Raw genomic sequence first — 22,813 nt, forward strand, 5'->3', positions numbered from 1 at the left:
AAACTTTATATCCAAATTAAGAATTGAATAATGGATTTTTTCAAGGTCTAAGCAGGACATGATATCGTTAAGCCATTGAGCATGCGTGGGCAGGGCAACATCTCTCCATCTAAGGAAGATTAGATGTCTAGCCAGGAGAGAAGCAAAAGATAATATTCGACATTTAGTCAAACTCAAGCGTATATCTGTCTCACCCAAGAAACCAAACACAGCAATTAAAGGGTTAGGTTCTAAGTGGTTATTCAGAATACAGGATAAAGTTATAAAACCATCTTTCCAAAATTTCTGGAAACTAGGACAGGTCCAGTACATATGAGTAAGAGAAGCCTCGCCCCTTTTGCATTTATTACAAAGAGAACTAATATTAGGGTAAGATCGAGATAATTTAGATTTGGACATATGGGCTCTATGAACAATCTTAAACTGTAAAAGGCAATGGCGAGCACAAAGAGAGGTTGAATTAACCGATTTGAGAATTGAGTCCCAAATCTCATCAGATAAAGAGATATTTAAATCATGCTCCCAAACCATTCTAATTTTAACCACAAGGGCATGCCATAAGAATACTAATTTATCACGAATGAATGATATTAAGCCTTTACCCAGTGGATTGATAGAAAAAAATCCATAGCATTTTTCTCGGGCATTTCAGGGAAGTTAGGAATTAAAGGATTGATGAAGTGTCTGATTTGGAGATATCTAAAAAAATGAGCATTAGGCAAATTGAACTTAGCAAAGAGCTGTTGAAAGGATGCGAAGCGTTTATCGATAAAAAGATCTTCAAAATGTCTAATGCCCTTCCTATACCAATCATAGAATGTTGAGTCATACACAGTAGGTAAAAAAAGATGATTATGTAAGATAGGACTAGAAAGGGAGAAACCATAAAATTTCCTAAACTAGGCCCATATTCGCAAAGTATGTCTAACAAGAGGATTAACAATTAGTCTAGACAAACTACTAGGGAGTGCAGAATCAAGAAGTGCAGAAATAGATAGATCTTTAGTGGAATTCAGCTCCATTGCTACCCAATTTTTGCACTCAGATTGGCTATGAAAAAAAAACCAAAAGGTAGTGCAACGTATGTTAACTGCCCAGTAGTATAAACGAAAGTTAGGTAAGGCCATGCCACCCTCTTTTTTAGATTTTTGAAGATAAACTTTATTAATTCTAGAACGCTTATTCTTCCACAGATAGGACAAAATAATAGAGTCTAAGGAATCAAAAAAGGTTTTAGAAATAAAAATTGGGATAGATTGAAATAAATATAAAAATTTAGGGAGAACATACATTTTAACAACATTAATATGACCTACCAAGGACATAGATAGAGGTGACCATTGTGACAAACTCTGTTTTGTAGTGCATAAAAGATTGGTAAAATTTTCACGAAAAAGATCTTTAAACTTCCTTGTAACTGTAATCCCAAGGTAAGTAAATTGATTATGAACTACTTTAAAAGGGAGGTCACGAAATGCTAGTACTTGCGCTTCTTTATTAATTGGGAAAAGTTCACTCTTATGTAAATTAAGTTTATAGCCAAAAAACTGGCTAAATTGATCAAGAAGTGAAAACATTGGAGGTAAGGATGTGGACAGATTTGAAAGAAAAAGTAATAGATCATCAACATAAAGAGAAACTTTATGCTCAACACCCACCCCCCCCAAATCCAAGTCAATTCAGGACAGCTTCGGAATGCTATCGCCAGAGGTTCTACAGCCAAATCAAAGAGAAAGGGATTTACAGGGCATCCTTGACGGGTGCCACATTTGAGGTTAAGTAACTGGGATTGCTGAGAATTAGTCAAAACAGAGGCAGTAGGACATAGGTACAGCAATTTGATCCAAGAGATAAAACTTTGACCAAAGTCAAATTTTTCTAAAATCACAAAGAGGTAGTTCCACTCTATACGATCAAATGCTTTCTCCGCATCGAGAGAAATAACGCATTCAGGAATCCCAGTCGAAAGTAAATATAAAATATTAAATAAACGCTGTATGTTAAAAAAAGAAAGACGGTTTTTAATAAAACCAGTTTGATCATCAGAAATAATAGAGGGAATAACAGTTTCTAATCTATGAGCCAAAACTTTGGCCAAGAATTTAACATCAACATTAAGTAAAGAGATCGGCCTGTACGAGGAACACTCTGTTGGGTCTTTACCCTTTTTAAATAAAAGAATAATACATGCCTCATTAAATGAGGGTGGCAATTTACCATAGTTAAACGAGTCAGTACTCTTACAAACCCCTTAACTGGGTGTCTTAACTGCAAAGATAGGAGTTGCCGTTGAAGTCTGATGATACTATTTTTAACAGTATTTATTAGTAAAAATACACAAAAATAATATCAATGCAAATATGCAGATAATATACGTCGTCAATACTAAACCTAAAAGTGCGGGTATAATAATAATCAATAAGAAATAAGCTCTATTGTTGTCTAGGGGATAATGAATTGTCCGATGGAAATCTAAAGTTCATTTCAGTTCATACAGGCCGTAGCCGTTGTTGGTCGCTGTGTTGCAATTGTTGGAGAGAGAGAGAGAAAGAGAAAAACTTGCTGACTCTCCTTGTTACGATCTTGATCTGTATCCGTCCTTTAGCTAGACCGTTCCGTGGAGGACTCACCACCCCGGCAAGGATGGACACACACACAAGCCCCCCACCGGTCTCGCACGTTTCTCCTGGTGTGTCTGAGGGGTGTTCCCCAGGCCCGACTTTTATCCTCACTCACGGGGTCTCAGGTGTAAATCAGGTTGGGATGATGCAATCCCTCAACCAGACCACTCTGGCTGTCCCCTGAGGGGTTTCAATGAATAGTACAGTACTCACTACACAATTCCTTCTCCAAGAGACAATAGCAGTAATCAGTGGTTCCATTCCGCTTTTTGTTAGGAGACATTCCACTTTTTGTGTATTCCTGCGTCTCTCTCTCATTACTGACATGATGTGTATCTCTCTCATTTCCTGGGTCTCAGACCCGAAATAATAGCGATCTTGCGATTCTCAAAAGGTGGGGGGGGGGTGCATTGGCGATTCTGGACCCTTCTGTCTGTCAGAATTGCTCCTCATTCGTAACAGTACTGAGAGTAACTGAGGAGAAGGGAGTGAAGAGAATGATTTATAAAATTCTATGGGGAATCCTTCAGGTCCAGGAGATTTGCCTGAAGACAGTGCAGAAATTGCAAAAAATATTTCTTCTGATGATATAGGCTCATTAAGTTTTGCTTTAAAATGAGATGAAAGCGAAGGAATATTCAGATTATTTAAGAAAAGATCAACAGAAATATGCTCATTCAGAGATTCAGAGGAATAAAGCCGAGAGTAAAAATTTTTAAATACGTCATTGATTTCTAAATGATCCGATGTAATATCCCCGTTCTCCTTCCGGATCTTTGAGATATGTTGTTAAGCTTTAGAACGCCCCAACTGATTAACTAGAAATTTACTAGATTTGTCACCGTGAATATAAAAGCGACTCTTACTTTCAAGAAGTTGGCATTCAACAGGTTGAGTAGAAAGAAGGTCAAATTTAGTTTGAAGTTCTACATGCTTCTTATATAATTCAGGGTTATTAGTTTGTGCATACAATTGATCTAATTCTTTAATCTGATTAATTAGGTCTAATTGATCTATACTGGACTTCCTATTAAGATTTGCTGTATATGAGATTATTTGACCCCTCAAATATGCTTTCATGGCATCCCAGACAATCTGCAATGACATTTCAGATGTTTCAGTGTTAAAATAAAAAGTTTAAGATTAAGATCCTTAATAAATTTTAGAAAATCATTGTCCGATAATAAAGTCGGGTTAAAATGCCAATGTTTATTCCTCTGAGGGAGAACAGGAAAATTTAGAGACAAAGTATTTGGAGCATGATCAGAAATCAATATACTCTGATAATCACAAGAATGGACAAATGAAATAAGTTGATTATCAATTAAAAAATAGTCAATTCTAGTAAAGGTATGGTGAACATGTGGAAAAAAAGGAATAATCTCTCTCAGTAGGATGAAGGAAATGCCATATATCAGAGACGCCATAATTAGAAAGAAAAGAGTGAATAGCTAAAGCAGATTTAGTAAGTGATCTAGTAACAGAGGACGATCGATCCAAATTGGGATCTAACCAACAATTAAAGTCGCCACCCAGTATAAGAGAATATGAATTTAAATCTGGCAGTGAGGAGAAAAAAACATTCAAAAAAATTAACATCATCAAAATTGGGAGCATGCAGGTTTGCTAGTGCAACTTTAGTATTATATAATTTACCAGAAACGATAATAAAACAGCCATTTGTGTCAGATGTCTTCTTATGGAGTTCAAAAGGAATATTTGAATTAATAAGGATGGAAACCACCCCCCCCCCCAGCTTTGGCGGCGAAGGATGAATGAAAGTGTTGACCCACCCACTTTGACAAAAGCCGAGAATTATCAAAACTACGAATATGAGTTTCTTGAAGGAAAGCAATGTCAGCTTTGAGTTGCTTAATATGAGAGAAGACCTTCCTTCTTTTAACAGGATGATTCAATCCCTTTACATTCCAGCTCACAAATTTAAGTGTATTAACCATTATCAATTGTTAGTACATAAAAGGTAGTAGGCATATATAAAATCAAACATTGCAATAACAGTCTGGGAGCAAAAATGTAAACATAAATCAGTAGAATCAGGGCAGAGACATGTCCTGAATAACAGGGGAAAACAGAAAAAACAGTGAATAGTGTTGGAACTGGAGAACCCACCCCACCCTCGCAACCCAAAACTAGATGGCTACCCAAAAAAGCAGCTAGCTCTACAAAAAAAATGTTACCCCAAAAATAACTTCCAGTTCCGTATCATTGGCGTAGGCTCCGTATATATAATATAGCAAATAGTAGCTAATTTATGCACTAGAGAGCAAAATTACAAATAGGAACAACTTCTTCAGAAAAGGTATAAAACTTAATACAAAAAAAATCAGAAAAAAACTAACCTACCCGCAAGAAACTGAAAAATTGAAAGATAAAAAATTAAAAAGGGAGAAGGGGAAAAAGGAGGAAATTATAAAAGTGTGCATATCAGCCATTTTTTAAAAAAAAGGCAAATCTTATACCATAAATCAACAGGGAGGCCTTCAATAAAAAACTCCGAGCCTCCAAAACAAGTTAAGATCAATTGTAGTTCTCTACAGTTAAAGCTATTCAGAAGTAGAATAAATTACACAAGTAAAATCTAAAAGTCCGCAGGGAAAGATTAAATTTAAATCATCTATTTAAGAAAAACGCACCAAGTCCAGGGAAAGACTAACTAGAGTCCTTAGAATCTCAATAGTTAATGTCTGAATTATTCAAGTAGAGTCTGAGTTCGCAAAACAGAACTTTAATTCAAGAAGTACTTATTAGCCATTTTAGAAAGTCAGATCGGGTCCGAAGAAGCCAAAATGGCTGGAAGATTTCCAACAAACAACTCAGCCTCCTTCACTGATTTAAACCACTTATATTCTCCAGTAGTAAGCGTAATTCGAAGATCAGCTGGGTTACGAAGAGATGGTTTAAATCCACGATCAAAAAGCACTTTCATTACGCCTTTGAACTCAGCAAGCATCTTCAGCACCTGGGGGGCATAATCTTCCACGAAACGAATAGTAGTATTTTGAAAAGCAGAAGTACCTCTACGACGTGCCTTCATAATCAAATGGTTTTTCAGCTGATATCGATGAAAGCATAAAATAATTGGCCGTGGTCGGGAACCCAAAATTGCACGAGGAACATAAATCCTGTGAGCCCTTTCTAGCTCAGGTGGAGTCGGAAGAAATTCTTTCCCGAAAATCTCACAGAGAAAAGAAGAGAAAAATTCAACAGAAGAGCCCTTTTCGGTGGCCTCTGGCAAGCCGAGAATTCGCAGATTGCAGCGCCTGCTCCGATTTTCAAGATCCGCCATTTTGGAAGTAAGTTTACTGTTTCTCCGTCAGGTTAGAGCAGAGAGTTTCCAGATGTTGAACACGGTGTTCTAAATCTTCAGAGGTTAGGTCGATGCGAGATAAATGTTCAGCATGGTCATCCACTCTGGCATTAATCTGATCCAATTTTGACTCCAGCTGACTGATAGAAATTCTAAATTCAGTCTTGATATCCGTTAAAGTATCTTGTCGATGCTGTTCCAGGATAGAAAGAATCTCAGCCGACAGAGCCGTGGAAGTTTCTTTTTTCCCCGAGTTTAGTACCTTTTGTAGCCATTATGAGATAGATGTATTCGCAGGGAAACAAATAAAATAACGAACTAAGGTTTAAAAAGGGAGACACATAGTGCAAAAATAGGAAGTATAACGGAGCAAAAGTTTGAAGCGACTAAACAATCGCCATCTTACTGGAAGTCCCCCTAAGGAAATCATGCTGACTTTGTCCTATCTTGTCCTGTGTCACCAAGTACTCCATAGCCTCATCCTTAACAATTGACTCCAACATCGTCCCAACCACTGAGGTCAGGCTAACTGGCCTATAATTTCCTTTCTGCTACCTTCCTCATTTCTTAACAAGTGAAATGACATTTGCAATTTTCCAGTCCTCTAATGGTTTTAGAAAGGTCATTGCTAATGCCACCACAATCTCTAATGCTATTTCTTTCAGAAACCTAGGGTGCAGTTCAACTGGTCTGGGTGACTTGTATACCTTTAGGTCTTTCAGCTTTTTGAACACCTTCTCCCGTATAATTGTAACTGCACCCACTTCTCTTCCTTCACACACTACAACATCTGGCACACTGCTAGTGTCTTCCACAGTGAAGACTGATGCTAAATACTCATTTAGTTCATTTGCCATCTCCTTGTCCCTCATTATTATTTTCATGGCCTCATTTTCTAGCAGCCCTATATCCACTCTCATCTCACTTTTATTTCTTTATGTACTTGAAAAAGATTTTACTATCCACTTTTATATTATTTGCTAGGTTGCTTTGATATTTCATCTTTTCCCTTCTAATGATTCTTTTAGTTGCTCTCTAGGTTTTTACAAACTTCCCAATCCTTTATCTTCCCACTAATTTTTGCTTTGTTGTATTCCCTCTCTTTTGTTTTTATATTAGCTTTTTCCTTGTCAGCCACAGTTGTACTATTTTGCCATTTGAATATTTCTTAATTTTTGGAATACACATGTCCGGCACCTTCCTCATTTTTCCCAGAATTGCACACCATTGCTGCTCTGCTGTCGTCCCTGCCAGCAGCTCCTTCCAATTTACTTTGGCCAGCTCCTTTCTCATACCACTGTAATTTCCCTTACTCCACTGAAATACTGCTACGTCAGACTTTACTTTCTCCTTATCAAATTTCAAGTAGAACTCAATCATATTGTGATCACCACATCCTGAGGGTTCCTTTACTTTAAGCTCCCTAATCACCTATAATTCATTACATAATACATAATCCAGTATAGCTGATCCCTAGTAGGCTTAACGACAAACTGCTCTAAAAAGCCATTTCTTAGGCATTTAACAAACTCACTGTCATGAGATACATTACCAACCTGATTTTCCCAATTGACCTGCATGTTAAAATCTCCCATGCCTATCATAATATTGCCCTTTTGACATGCCTTTTCTATTTCCTGTTGTAATCTGTGGTCCACATCCCAGCCACAATTGGGAGGCCTGTATATAACTGCCATCAGTGTCCTTTTGACCTTGCAGTTTCTTAACTTAACCCACAAGGATTCAGCATCTTCTGATCTTGTGTCACATCCGTCTACTGACTTGATGCCATTCTTTACCAGTAGAGCCACACCTCCCCCTCTGCCTACCTTCCTATCCCTCTGATACAACTTCAGTAGTCACTTGCTATGTCGCTGTACTTAAATCTTCAGATTATCATACTCCATAATGTACACTTCATAACTTAATCAAATTGCAATCTATATAGCTAGAAATTGAATAAAAGCATCCTGCTGCATTATCTCAATGCAACAATTTTGATTACTTGAGAAATAATGTCACTTTGAAATCTGTTTTATGTAATGTCAAAAGTTTTAATTTAAGGATTGGAAGAAGTTATGCACAAGATGAAAAAATGCAGCAATGGTTGTGATATGCTTCAAAGTGTCCACTGTAAAGTGTCCATTGTAACTTGCATTGCACTTTCCATAATCTTTCAAACCTGTAGATCAGGTTTTCCAACCTTTTTTTTCAGCCAGGGGGAGAGTACCAGAAGGCAAGAAGTCTGTGGACCCCTGGTTGGGAACCCCTGTTTAGATTTTAGTTCTTTAGAAGGCCATGGTACGATTAGTGTTGTTGGTCTTGTGATATGAGGGCAGAGAATATAAAATGAAAGTTACTTAGAAGTTACCTGATCATAGAAACTTCATTTGCATATTTGTCTACAGGTCATCCAATTTATGTGTACCCCTCCCCTCCAGCTCTTTCTCTCCATTTGTATTTTTTCTTTCTTTCCTGGTCATGTGTTTCTTATTCTATTCATTACGATACTGTTGAATGTATGTTTACCATATTAGGCAAGTGCAGCAAAGGTTCTACGTTTCCAGTAAGCTTTTTTTCCCTGTTAGTACACAGCTAGTGCACAGAGAGTGGGTCCAGAGATTGTGATAGGTTTTTTGTGTGAGGTGTGGGAATATTGGGAGATCTCCAGTCTCCCTAATAAAGACGTTTGCCCGAGGAGATGCACTGAGCTACAAATCCTTAGAAACATGTTGAGGAACTGGAGCTTTAGTAAGGGTAAATGAGGTGATAGGAGCTACAGGGAGAAAATCAACGCTAAGTTGCAGGACTGTCAGGAGAGGGAAAGGGAATAGGCAGCCAGTGTAGATTACCTATGTGGCTATTCCTCTCAATAATAAGTACATTGCTTTAGATACTGTTCAGGGGGACAACCTACAGGGGGAACACAACGACCTGATCTCTGGCACTGTCTGAGCTCAGAAAGGAAGGGGGGAGCAGTGGACTGCAGCTACAATAGTGATAGAGGATTCCACAGTTAGAGGCACAGACAGGAGATTGTGTAGGTATGAAAGGGACACCCCAATGATAGGTGCCAGGGCGAAGGATGTCTCAGATCAAGTTCACAGCCTTCTAGAAGAGGGGTTGAAGAGCTGAAAGTCGTGATGCATATTGGTATCAACAACATAGTAGAAAAAGGACGGAGGTCCTGAAGAGAGAATATAGGCAGTTAGGTAGAAAGCTGAAAAACAGGACCTCTAGGGTAGTAATCTCTGGATTGCTACCTGTGCCATGTGTTACTGAGGATTAGTATAATTTAGCAGATGAATGCATAGCTGAAGAATTGGTGCAAGGGGCAGGATTTTACATTCTTGGATCATTGTGATTTCCTTCGGGGAAATTATGACCTGTGCAAAAGTGATGGGTTACACCTAAACCCAAGGCAGACTAATATCCTTGTGGGCAAGTTCACTAGAGCTGTTAGGGAGAGTTTAAGCTAATTTGACAAAAGGTCGGGAACCAGTGCTAGAGCTGAGGATGGGGCAGTTGGTATATAGCTAGACGCAGCGTGTAGTAAGGGGGTAAGGAAGGATAAGGCAGATGATAGGCCAAAATTGCAGTTAGAGTGATGAGTTGAAGTGTAACATGCCGGCAAAATTGAAAAGGATGAGAAATATAGAACTAGAGGTGTTATATTTCATTGCACACAGTATACGGAATAAGGTGGGTGATCTTGTAGCACAGTTAAGAGTTTAGCAGGTATGATGTTATTTTTCAGTCATGACTGAAAGATGATCATTTACTTGGAAGCTTAATATTCAAGGATGCATATTGTATAGAAAGAACAGGCAGGTAGGCAGAGAGGTCAGGGTGGCTCTTTTGGTAAAAAAAGAAATAAAATCCTTAAAAAAGAGATGACATAGGATCGGAAGATGTTGCATCCTTGTGTGTGGAGTTAAGAACTGCAAGGGGAAATAGAATGTGATTGAAGTTGTTTACAGGTCTCTGAACAGTAGCCAAGATGTGGGCTACAAGTTACAATGGGAGATAGAAAAGGCATGTAAAAAGGCAATGTTATAATCGTCATAGGGGATTTCAATATGCAAGTAGATTCGGAAAATCAGGTTGGTGCTGGATCCCATGAGAGGGATGCCTACAGGATGGCTTTTAAGAGCAGTTTGTGATTGAGTACACTAAGTTGTATTGAGTGCTATGTAATGACCTAGAATTGATTAGGGAGCACAAGGTAAAGAAATCCTTAGGAGGCAGTGATCATCATATGATAGAATTTGTCCTGCATTTTGAATAGGAGAAGCTAAAAATGTATCAGTATTACAATGGAATAAAGGGAATTACAGAGGCACAAGAGAGGAACTAGCCAAAGTTGATTGGAAGGTGTTACTCACAGGGATGATGGCATCTTTTTATAGGTTTTTTTTTTACGGCTTGGTGTGGTTTTTATTCTCTGCTGTTGAGCATTAGACAGTCTATTATTGTAACTTAGATGAAGATCAAACCACATTTTATGAGTAATTCATGCAGTAACCAGGTAATTGCAAAGGGTTCACAATTTTTTTTTCTTGCAACTGCATGTACTCTACTACTAGTTTTTTTTTGAGTGCCCTTATTGGTTTTCATCACACTTTCACCATATTGAACCTTCTAGAATCTGTTTACCCCGCCTTTCACCATAAACTTCTAACGGGAGAAATTCACAACACATTTTTTAGAAATTTACGTAAGAATTTGATATTATTTACACCCCTGGGTTATGGAACAAATGTTGAGAAGTAAGGTAGATCTTTATTGTCTGGTGTGAGCACAATATGCCATTGTGCTATAAATTCCCCTTAAAATGTTTACAAATCTGTATTCTATTCTTTCTTTGACATTTATGAAGTATATAATTGCCTAATCATAGCAGTAAATTAAATTTTCTAACTCCATACTTATCCTGATTTCACTGTCTTCCCAATGACCTTCTATAGTTCTCCCTGCTGGTTACCAAGCTACCAACTTTTGAGATTGTATTCAGTATACACAAATCAAAATCACCTATATTTACAAAGGCCAAGAATAATACAGCCCAGCTGATGTAGAAGACTGCATCTTTGCATTTTTATTCCCTATGCTATCTAATATGTCAAATGCAGCCAAGCATGCAAATTCCATTCATCATTCATTGGTAGGCTAAAGAAATTGCAAATTGCATAACCATATGGCTGAGGCAAGAGGGAATAATTCATGTTTCTGTGTCATTGGAACAAAAATTAAATTTAAGAAGAGTAAGATTAAAGGGGGTGGCTTTTAATTGAATCAGAATACCATCGAAACAGTATCGCCAATGGTGAACAGGGTCAAAAGTGTTGATTCAAATAAACATGATATGAAAGTTTTTTAGCAGTCTAAGTTTGAGAGAGGGTAGCTAATACCATTTGTACAGAAAAATATTTAGGTAAAACAGCTTGCTTTGAAGGAAAGAGCAAGGAAGGAATATAAACAAGAAACTTGCCAAGAGGAATTAAAGGGGAGCAAAGATTGTAAATACACATTAGAATAAAAGAAGGAAATTGGAAATTAATGATGAGATAACTATAATGCAGATGTGACTTGGAATTGAATAAGAATTGGAATTTAATATAAGGAAAAATTGGCAAAAGAGGGCTATATTATATATAAAAGATGATGGTGGTGACTATATTTGATGAAGTCCTAACATTAAGAATCTTTGTGGCTAAAATTAAGAAACAGAAAGGGGAAAGCCATTACTCCATTCCTCATTTGAAAGTACTCTTTAAAATATTATCAGTTGCGTTACTGGTCAAAAAAAAGAAAGCATGGATTCAGTTAGGAAAATGGATTCGAGGGAAATAATTGAGGTGAGAATAGTTCAGAAATTCTCTTCATATAAGAAGGGTAAAGTATATGCAAAGGATAATGAGCAAATAAGGACCCTGAACTGTAAAAAGACGAAGATCACTGATGTGATGGACAAGTTATGAAATAGATTTAATAGATTAGTGGAAATAAACTAAGGCGCAGAGTGGCAGCATCACAGAACAGAGTTGTTGTTAAAAATTAGTTAAAATCATTTGGACCAAGTTACTAATTAAAAAGGTTATGTATTTTCATTATGAGAAAACATAACAAGTGAGAATGTTTTTTAAATATTTCAGGAAAGCACTAATGTTCTCACAGAATGAATGGGGAGGTGCATGCACGAGTTTGTTGTGAATGCCTATGAGTTAATACATTTTACGAGTATATAGTGATTGTAAAGATGTTAAATGAAAATGAGAACATCAATAAGAAAATGAACAGCAAGATAGAGGATCTCGAATGAATCATTTGATACATGCATAAATATAATGATGCGATTATACAAATTGTGTAAGAGCATACTTACAATGAAGAAATTTGAAATAGTAATATTTACCTCTGAAGTAGGTAAATCCTAATAGAATATTCAAGTTTCAACAATTTTGAATTCTTTTGATAGACTGTTGTTGGTCATTGAACTAATGATGAGAGAAAGCGTTCATTTCAAACTGTCATCTGGAAAAGGGAGGTCTGCAAAAAAAATGCAGCTATTGGTGGACCATTGAATCGTTTGGCAGTTGTGTATTCCATGCCTAGAGTAGTTCAGCAGTTCCATTTATTATTAGAGAATGTGTACCTGAAATCCTTGTTCTTATCAGAGATCCATGAAAACAGAAGAGTATCCCAAAGAATGAGTGACAGTAAAAATGTTAGAACCCCAAAGCGCCCTCAATTGCCCCCTCCCACGCTTTGCTGCTGCTTGTGCATCAGCACCCTCCACCCAAGTAAACAGTAACAAAGCCCCCCAAGAAAGGCCGTGATCTGCAATACAACAAAAACTAATAGTTCACCCGAGAATTTGACATAACACAAGCTCTCTCTCCCCCTAATAAAGGGGCAGAGAGCAGTCACACAAGAGGGTTGACAAAAAAAACACTTGCTGATTTACAATGTTAAAGTCTGCTGTGTAACTTTTTTTCTCGAATTCTCCAACTTGAGAATCACCAAAAGACTCACCCTCACCAGAGAGGGAGAGGGGGAGATTTGCTGAGGATTGATTGTCAACAATGTTGAGCTAATATTACCAACAGCATCTCTTGATTGAGGAAGTCAAGGATCCAGTTGCAGGGGGAGATATAGAGGCTCGCATTTTGAAGCTTTTTGATTAGTACTGAGTTGACAATGGTCTTGAACGCTGAGTTGTGATCAATAAATGGCACCCTGATATATGTAATGCTATTACCCAGGTGTTCCAAAGCCAAGAGGAGAGCAACAGCACGAGTCCACCGTAGACCTGTTGTACTTGGCTAAGTACAGTGTGTTCAGGTCCTTGCTCTGGCAAGAGTTAATTCTAGCCATGACCAACCTCTCAAAGCACCAGATGTGAGTGCTGCTGGGTGAGAATCATTCATTAATAGAGCTCACTCTGCTCTTTTTGGGCACCAATATAATTGATGCCCTTCTGAAGCAAATTGGAACCTCTTACAGTAGTAGAGGCAATGAAAAGGGTCATCCTTTGGTTGTTTTTCAAGTTCAGTCTTCAGAAATCTTTGCTGGCCCCAGATTCTCATAGGCAATCAATTGTTCAATTTGCAATTCTTGTTTGAACTCTCATTCATCACTTTGAGTTGATCTTATACTTTGAGTTCATTAGAAGGGGAAAATGATTTTTTATTGTCTTCCTATTTTAAACAATTCTTTAAAGATTTGCCCATCATATAGTATTAAAAGAGAATTTAAATTCTTGATGTATTAAATATTGCACACAACAGAATTCTGTTACTCGATCCTAAATTTTATTTTTGCAATTTTAGAAAAGCAATTGGTAATCTTGTTGGCTGATTTAAAGGCACCCTATTTCAAGCCAAAACCAAAAGTGGAGATACAATGGAAGTGAGTATTGTGTCTCTCTTGCTTTTATATTTTTATGGTGGTGGGGAAGAACAGATTGTTAAATAATTGTACTTTTTTTCTTTCAGTAGTCAAGAGATTACCAGTGTGGTACCAGGAGACTATGATGGGGATTCACAAATGGATGTCCTCCTCACTCTCCATTCTACTTCAGCCATCACTATTGTTATTTTCTGGGGAAATAATCAAACATTAGGTAAGTTTGGGTTTTCTTGAAATTAAAAAAAACATTCTACCAAAATAGTTCTTTCAGTTTTCTGTCACTGAGACAAAAGGTTTTTACAAAATTGAACTACTTTAGAAATGTTCTCTTCGTTGTATTATAGTATATGTATATTAGTGCAAAATTATTCCAGTGTTATTTCATGTTAAGTAATGTAAATATTATCAAGAATTTACTTATTAAAATTTAATTAATCACAATTAGAATTATGTATCCTGATTTTATGGTAGACTTATTTATTTCAAACTGATTTCAGTTTCTGTCAAGATGTGAAATCTCAAATCTAATTCAATAATTAAAACTTGAAAAAGCTGGAGATATTCAGTGGGTCAGGAAAAATTTGGGTTTTAAAATCTTATGAAAGATCTTTAACCTGAAAATTAGCTTTTTGCTCTTTCACTGTTGTTGCTGCCCTCACTGATTGTTTCTAGCATATTTTGATTTTATTATGTTTCAATTCATGGTGAAATGGAGTAGCACAGTGGAAAAAGGAAAATGTATTTTAAAAATTGCTAATTTAATGACAAAACTGTACAAGTAGTCCCCAAGTTACCAACATCCGACTTATAGACAACTCGTACTTATGATCTGAGGAAGGAGAATGCCGTCTGCCATTTTAAGTCGGATCGTGACACTGTCCGCCAATTTAAGTCGGATCGTGACACTGTCCGCCAATTTAAGTCGTTGCCGTTGACACTGTGTTGAGTGTGTAACTTCGTATTTGGCTTAAATTTTTCTTAGCAAGATTCACCCTGACCCTGTCTCCCCCACCCCCGTTCCAGTCGGCTGGTGGCGCAGTGAGATCAGCACCGGGCTCAAGAACGAAGGTTCCCAAGTTCAATCCAGTGACAGACCACTCCCGTGCTGGGTTGATGTCAATCCACTGACTCCCATACCATCCGTGCTGGATTATGTCACCTCCAATTTAAATTCCCACACAGAAAATTGTGAAGGATCAAATACCCAGACCCAGCACAGCCCCCACTTGTCCCGTTTAACCTGTCTCAGTGCGGTGGACTTTCGGACCTGGGGAAATTCAGTGCGGTGGTCCTTAGGACCCAACGGACCTCGGGATCCGCTGCCCACAGTGTTTATGTTCCGTTGATGGGAAGTGGTCGTGATTGAAAATAAAGTGGAAATAATAAAGCGTTTGGAAAGAGATGAAACGCCATCGGTCATTGGAAAAGAGTTAGGCTACAGTCGGTCAACGATCTGAACAATTTTAAAGGATAAAGTGAGAGTAATGGAGCATGTGAAAGGCCCTGCCCCGATGAAAGCTACAATTATTACTAAGCAGCACAGTGGTTTAATTATTGGAATACATACATTTCTTAAGTGTTTTATATGCATAGAAAGGTAAAATATATACTATATACTAAGACAAACATTTGACTAACTAACGCTAAGTAATACTGGATGTACTTGTTCTGACTTACATACGAATCCGCCATAAAGATGGACTCAGGAACGGAACTCATTTGTAACCCAGGGGCTGCCTGTACTTAGTGCTGTACTAGTTATCATTTACTTGTATGTTATTTATTTTTTCTTAGACCCAAAGCTTTTCACCCTTTTAAGTCAGAAGTTTTTGGATGAGCCACTAGTACTGGAGTAAGTACTGTACATATTTTAATCTATTCTTGAGCATAAATAACTATTCGGCGGTCAATGTTATTTCATCGCTATAGTTAGCTTGTTCAACCCCAAAACTAAGAAAAATTATTTGTTGCTTTAAGTCTTTCTCATTTGCCTTGTAGGAAAAATAAGAACCAAACACTTGGGCCATTCAGTATGAGAGTCAAGAAGTCACACTGTAGGCGTATAAACTTTTGTAATGCCAAACTTGGCTTATTGTGTGTAATTCTGCACCCGTTACAGAGGCTTTGGAAAGCGTATAAAAGAGGCTTAAAAGAGTATACTGTTTTTTCTGTTTCAACAAGAGATTGGATGAACTTGTACTATTTTCTCTTAAGTGCTGAGGACTGAGGGGAGACCAGATAGAAGTTTATAAAGTTATGACAGGCAGAAATAGAGAGTCAGAATCATTTTCCCAGGGTAGAAATATCAAATACCAGAAGGTATCTTTTTCAGTTGAGAGGTGGAAGTTCAGAAGTAGTAATGCCGGATGAATTTAATAAGTACTTTACATCAGTCTTCACTGTGGAAGACATTAGCAGTGCACCAGAAGTCTGTGAGTGTCAGGGAGCAGGAATGAGTGTCATTGTTATTACAAAGGAAAAAGTGTCAAGTCAAGTCAAGTCACTTTTATTGTCCTTTCGACCGTAACTGCTGGTACAGTACATAATAAAAATGAGATGACATTTTTCAGGACCATGGTGTTACATGACACAGTACAAAAACTAGACTGAACTACGTAAAAAAAACAACACAGGAAAAAAAAAACTACACTAGACTACAGACAGACAGACATATTTTATTGATCCCAAGGGAAATTGGGTTTCGTTACAGCCGCACCAACCAAGAATAGTGAAGAAATACAGAAATATGAAACCATAAATAATTAAATAATGTTAATCATGCCAAGTGGAAATAAGTCCAGGACCAGCCTATTGGCACAGGGTGTCTGATACTCCGAGAGAGGAGTTGTAAAGTTTGATGGCCACAGGTAGGAATGACTTCCTATGACACTCAGTGTTACATCTCGGTGGAATGACTACATAAAGTGCACAAAACAGTGCAGGCATTACAATAAATAATAAACAAGACAATAGGGCAGCAAGGTGTCAGCCCAGGCTTCGGGTATTGAGGAGTCTGATAGCTTGGGGGAAGAAACTGTTACATAGTCTGGTCGTGACAGCCCAAATGCTTCGGTGCCTTTTCCCAGACGTCAGGAGGGAGAAAGGTTTGTATGAGAGGTGCATGGTGCTGTTTGCTTTGCGGATGCAGAGTGTAGTGTAAATGTCCATAATGGTGGGAAGGGAGACCCCAATGATCTCCTCAGCTGACCTCACTATCCACTGCAGGGTCTTGCGATCCAAGATGGTGCAATTTCCAAACCAGGCAGTGATGCAGTTGCTCAGGATGCTCTCAATACAACCCCTGTAGAATGTGATGAAGATGGGGGGGGGGGGTGGGAGATGTACTTTCCTCAGCCTTCGCAGAAAGTAGAGACACTGCTGGGCTTTCTTTGCTATGGAGCTGGTGTTGAGGGACCAGGTGAGATTCTCTACCAGGTGAACACCAAGAAATTTGGTGCTCTTAACAATCTCTACCGAGGAGCCGTCAATGTTCAGTGGGGAGTGGTTGCTCTGTGCCCTCCTGAAGTCAACAACCATCTCTTTTGTTTTGTTCACATTCAGAGACGGGTTGTTGGCTCTGTACCAATCCATTAGCCGCTGCACCTCCTCTCTGTAAGCTGACTTGTCGTTCTTGCTGATGAGACCCACCGCAGTCGTGTCATCAGCAAACTTGATGATGTGGTTTGAGCTGTGTGTTGCAACACAGTCATGGGTCAGCAGAGTGAACAGCAGTGGACTGAGCACACAGCCCTGGGTGCCCCCGTGCTCAGTGTGATGGTGTTGGAGATGGCTGCTCCCGATCCAGACTGAGGTCGCCATGTCAGGAATTCTAGGATCCAGTTGCAGAGGGAGGTGTTCAGGCCCAGTAGGCTCAGCTTTCCAATCAGTTTCTGAGGGATGATTGTGTTGAATGCTGAACTGAAGTCTATGAACAGCATTCGAACGTATGTGTCTTTTTTGTCCAGATGGGTTAGGGCCAGGTGGAGGGTGATGGCAATGGTGTCATCTGTTGAGTGGCTGGGACGGTACGCAAACTAGAGGGGGTCCAGTGAGGGGAACAGCAGGGTTTTGATATGCCTCATGACGAGCCTCTCAAAACATTTCATGATGATGGATGTGAGTGCAACAGGAAGGTAGTCATTTAGGTAAGATACTGAAGACTTCTTTGGCACAGGGACGATGGTGGCGGCCTTGAAGCAAGTTGGAATGGTGGCACTTCTCAGGCAGATGTTGAAGATATCAGTGAGAACGTCTGCTGGCTGGTCTGCACATCCTCTGAGCACTCTACCAGGAATGTTCTTTGGTCCAACAGCCTTCTGTGGGTTGACCCTGCAGAGGATGGTTCTGTCATTGGCCATGGCGAGACACAGCACCTGGTCATTTGTAGGAGGGGTGGACTTCCTCGCCGCCACATCATTTTCTGCCTCAAAACGGGCATAGAAGTTACTCAGTGCATTTGGGAAGGAGGCATCACCCACACTGTCAGGCGATGTTGTCCTGTAATTGGTGATGTCCTGGATGCCCTTCCACATGTGCCACATGTCACTGCTGTCCTGGAGGTGGCTGTGGATTCGCTGGGCATCTGCACGCTTTGCCCCTCTGATGACCCGGGACAGTTTGGCCCTTGCTGTTGTTAGGGCTGCCTTGTTGCTTGCTCTGAAGGTGGAGTCGCAGGTCCTCAGCAGCGCACACACCTCCGCGGTCATCCATGGCTTCTAGTTAGCACGTATAGTGATGGTTTTGGACAGAGTAACATCAACAGTGCACTTGCTGATGTAGCTGGTTACTGATGCTGTGTACTCTAAGTTGGTAGAGTCGTCATCTGTTGCAGCCTCCCTGAACATGTGCCAGTCAGTGTGCTCAAAGCAGTCTTGAAGAGCAGAGATGGCTCCTACTGGCCAGGTTTTCACCTGCTTCTGAACTGGTCTGCAGCATCTGACGAGCGGTCTGTATGCTGGGATTAGCATAACAGAGGTCTGAGTAACCGAGGTGGGGGCAGGACTCCGGCCGGTACGTGTCGGGGATATTTGTGTGAACCAGGTCCAATGCGTTCTTTCCCCCCCACCCCCGTTGCAAGGTCCACATACTGATGGAATTTGGGGAGCACTGACTTAAGGTTTGCGTGGTTAAAATCACCAGCAACAATAAACAGTCCATCAGGATGTGCGTTCTGCAGTTCGCTAATAACCCTGTGCAGTTCACAGACCGCCTCCTTAGCATTAGTGCGGGGGGGGGGGGGGTGGGGGGTGTGAATGTACACACCGGATATAAGGACAGAGTTCAAGGCAAAACTGAAAGGTCTTAAGGTGGTTAAGTGAGGTTGGACCAGATGGACTACCTGAAAGAGGTTCCTGAAGAGATGGGTATGATCTTTCAAGAATCATTTGATTCAAGCATGGTTCCGGAAAATTGCAAAGTCACTCCACTCTTTAAGAAAGGAGGAAGGCAAATGATAGGGAATTCTAGGCCAGTTAGCCTAACCTCAGTGGTTGGGAAAGTTTTGGAGTGCATTATTAAGGATGAGGTTTCAGGGTACTTGAAGACTAGTGATAAAAATAAGTCAAAATCAGCATGGTTTCTGTAAAGGGAAATCTTGCCTGTGTGAAGGACATGGACTGTGCCTTTAAAGGGAGAAAGAGAGAAACTGACTATAGTACTGTTGCCTGCTAGGTTGCTATGGAAAAAGGGGGAGTTATATGATGGACATTCGATGTTTATATAAGCTTACAGCGTGTTTGGACTTATACAAGGACACATTCGCACACAGTCAGAGTCACAGATGGAATCAACCATGGAGAGACATCAGTGACAGAAGAGTCACTGGATGGAACTTCCAAGTGCCCACAAGGGTGGGTTGTGGATTGATCAGTAGCTATCACGGTGCGTGGAAGGGCTGACCCTGTGGAGGCTACCAGTGTGTTTACCCTTGCCTGGGTGGTAGTTTTCCCTTGAAGACGGTACCCTTTGTGATGAGCTACATTTGGTTAACTCAAGAGTGAATTCAGAGTCCGATGGTGGAAGACCAACAGCACCTGTTTCGTTCTCCTGTTGTGGATTTCATGTTGGCTTACAGATACCTCTGTCTTCCCCACCCCCCCCCCCCCCCCCACCAACTCAGTGCATTGAAATGAACTTTCTTTATTGTACCATCATAGCAAGACTTTAAACCTTGCCACCCGAGCTTGAATGAGTTTGGGAATTGTATTCACCCGCATATATGCATAACACTGCTAACTTGTGATTTACCTGGTTTAATAAATAGTGGTTTTTAGCATCAAAACCAGACTCCAGGCATGGTCTATTGCTATTGGTTTATTTAAACCGTTGCAAGTACGTAACACCTGACAAATCTGTTAAGAGTCCTTTTAGGAAGTAACAAGCAGGGTGGCAGTGGATATCATTTACTTGAATTTTCAGAAGGCATTTGATAAGGTGCCACACATGAAGCTGCTTAACAAGATATAAATCCTATGGTGTTACAGGAAAAATACTAGCATGGATAAAGGAATGGCTGACAGGCAGAAGGCAGTGAGTGGGAATAAAAGGGGTCTTTTCTGGTTAGCTGCCAGTGACTAGTGGTGTTCCTCAGGGGTCAGTATTGAGACCACTACTTTTCACATTGTTTGTCAATGATTAAGATAATGGAATTGTTGGCTTTGTGGCAATTTATGCAAATGATACAAAGATAGGTGGAGGAGTTGGTAGTGCTGAGGAAGCAATGCGATTACAGCAGGACTTAGACAAATTGGAAAATGGGCAAAAAAGTGGCAAATGGAATACAGTGATAGGAAAAGTACGATAATACATTTTGGTAAAAGGAACAAAAGCACAGATTATTATCTAAATGGGGAGAAAATTCAAACATCAAAGGTGCAAAGGAACTTAGAAGCCCTCATGCAAGACTCCCAGAAAGTTAATTTACAGGTTGAGTCTGTGGTAGAGAATGCAAATGAAATGTTGGCATTTACCTCAAGGGGAATAGAAGACAAAAACAAGAAGATAATGCTGAGGCTTTATAAGATAGTAGTCAGGCCACACTTGCAGAGCTTTCAACAGTTTTGGGCCCCAAATCTCAAAGGGTTGTTCTCATTGGAGAGAGTCCAGACAAGGTTCACGATGATAGCTAAAAAACTGTCCCTTCTAACATAAACTTTATTTCTTCTGACTTGATTGTTTTCACCTCAGATGGGTCATCTGAAATAAATGTAGCACAATCTCAGCAAAAAAAGCTGATGTAGATGATTTGTCTGTGTGGAGGGAAGAGGGATCTATTGGCTAGATTTATCAATTGAAAATTTATCAAAAAACTATTTGCTAGTAAGATCAATAATAGTGACTATTGAAAGCAAAACAAATTGGAAGCTTGGGAAGTTGATAAATATCTAACATCTTTACAGTGAAACAATCAGAATTTTCTATTTGTGCTCTTTTTTTCTTGGCTTTACATTATCTTTCTTTCACCAGCTTATTAAATTGGTATTCTTCATTAGTGAACTGCATAACAAATATTGAAGTAGAATAATTGGAAAAGCTGCAATACTCAGCAGGTCAGAAATCATCAGCAGAGAAAGAAAATTTACTTTTCAACATTACAATCTTGGGAACAGAAAAATATTGTTGCAGACTTAAGGAATGCAAAGAAGGGAAGGAAGAAGAGGCATAAAAACTTGAAGTTGATAGTGCAATTTCATTGCAATTGTTAGCTGATATTTTAAATCTTATTTTATCAAAACCTATATGTATTCCATTTCAGTTTTAATGGAGATATGATACCTGATATTTTTGGAACTGTCCAGGGAAATTCAAAGCCACAGATATGTTCCCTGATTGGAAGGTAGGAATATTCATGTTGTATTCTGTTGAATAAATTTATGAATCCTAAACTACCTGAAGGAATTTTATTTATCAAATGAGATAACTGGTTTGCATATTTATTGTTCTCTTTATTTGAATAAATATTTAATTACACTCCTGAATATTAAATCAAACAAGCAATTAAATTCCATGTTGAAGCATTAATTATTGAATTTAAGAATTTCATTATTGGGACTGTTATGAAATTTAATATATGAAATGATTTGTGTAAAGCTGGTTCCATGTTTTGTACAGGTAATACCTATATATTATAAAAGAAATGTATTTTTTCCACTTTAAATCCATCATGATCTAATACATCACAGCAATAGCCATGAGCAGTTTGGTTAGAAAATTAAATTATTTCTGAGTACTTTGGATGAAAACTTGCTGTGGTGTGTTCTCATTTATCAATGTATAGTGCTTTTGTTAGCAGGACCAATTGTGAGCTTGTCTACAGAGTGCATTTCACTGTTAGCATTGATCTCTTCCTCAAAATTCAGAACATAGAATGTCTGATTACATAACATTGCTTGGAAGGATTGGACAATGACTCTCAAAATTACATTGCTTCCCATATGGAGATTAGCTACAAGTTGTTTCAGGATATAAATATTGCAAGATATTCCTGATGTAATTAATGACAAATTGATTATTGCTTGGGTGCATTAGATTTCTGTTATGTTGTGACATAACCTGCAGGCAAATACAAGTGAATTTTTCTACTTCTGGAATTCTTGTCCACATTTTTGTTATCTTTCAGATGTTACTATTGTACATACTCCCAGGTTATTTCTTATTCTACTCTCCATAAACTTGAAGCCACTCAGATTGCATCTTTATTCCTGAGTTCTGTTCACTCATTATCCTTGTGCTTACTGGTTTCATTCTTAAATTAACATTCTTTACAACCCTCCTAGATATCTGTTCTGTTCAGAATTTTGCCTGTTGTGGAGACCTGGATTAATTCTTTGTTTGCTCTTCCTTCTGCTACCAAGATGCTCTACTCTGAATCACCTTCCCTAAGCCTCTCCATTTCGACCTTCCTTTCCAAGCTCATCTTCTGTTCTATGCACTGATCATTTGATCATTTTAGCCC

General features: G+C 38.9%; 1 protein-coding gene across 2 annotated transcripts in view; it reads left to right on the forward strand.

Moving 5' to 3' along the window:
• itfg1 (integrin alpha FG-GAP repeat containing 1) overlaps positions 1-22,813 on the forward strand; it is a 246,169-nt gene that overhangs the window by 12,564 nt on the left and 210,792 nt on the right. Inside the window, exons 2-5 of one of the 2 annotated variants that reach the window (XM_059992924.1) lie at positions 13,782-13,860; positions 13,947-14,074; positions 15,655-15,712; positions 21,614-21,694. In XM_059992924.1, coding sequence (XP_059848907.1) covers positions 13,782-13,860; positions 13,947-14,074; positions 15,655-15,712; positions 21,614-21,694 — 346 coding nt within the window. The remainder of the gene's footprint in view (positions 1-13,781; positions 13,861-13,946; positions 14,075-15,654; positions 15,713-21,613; positions 21,695-22,813) is intronic. The other variant, XM_059992925.1, reaches the window with a different exon arrangement.

Source organism: Hypanus sabinus, chromosome 17 (assembly GCF_030144855.1).
Source record: "Hypanus sabinus isolate sHypSab1 chromosome 17, sHypSab1.hap1, whole genome shotgun sequence".
NCBI lineage: Eukaryota > Metazoa > Chordata > Chondrichthyes > Myliobatiformes > Dasyatidae > Hypanus > Hypanus sabinus.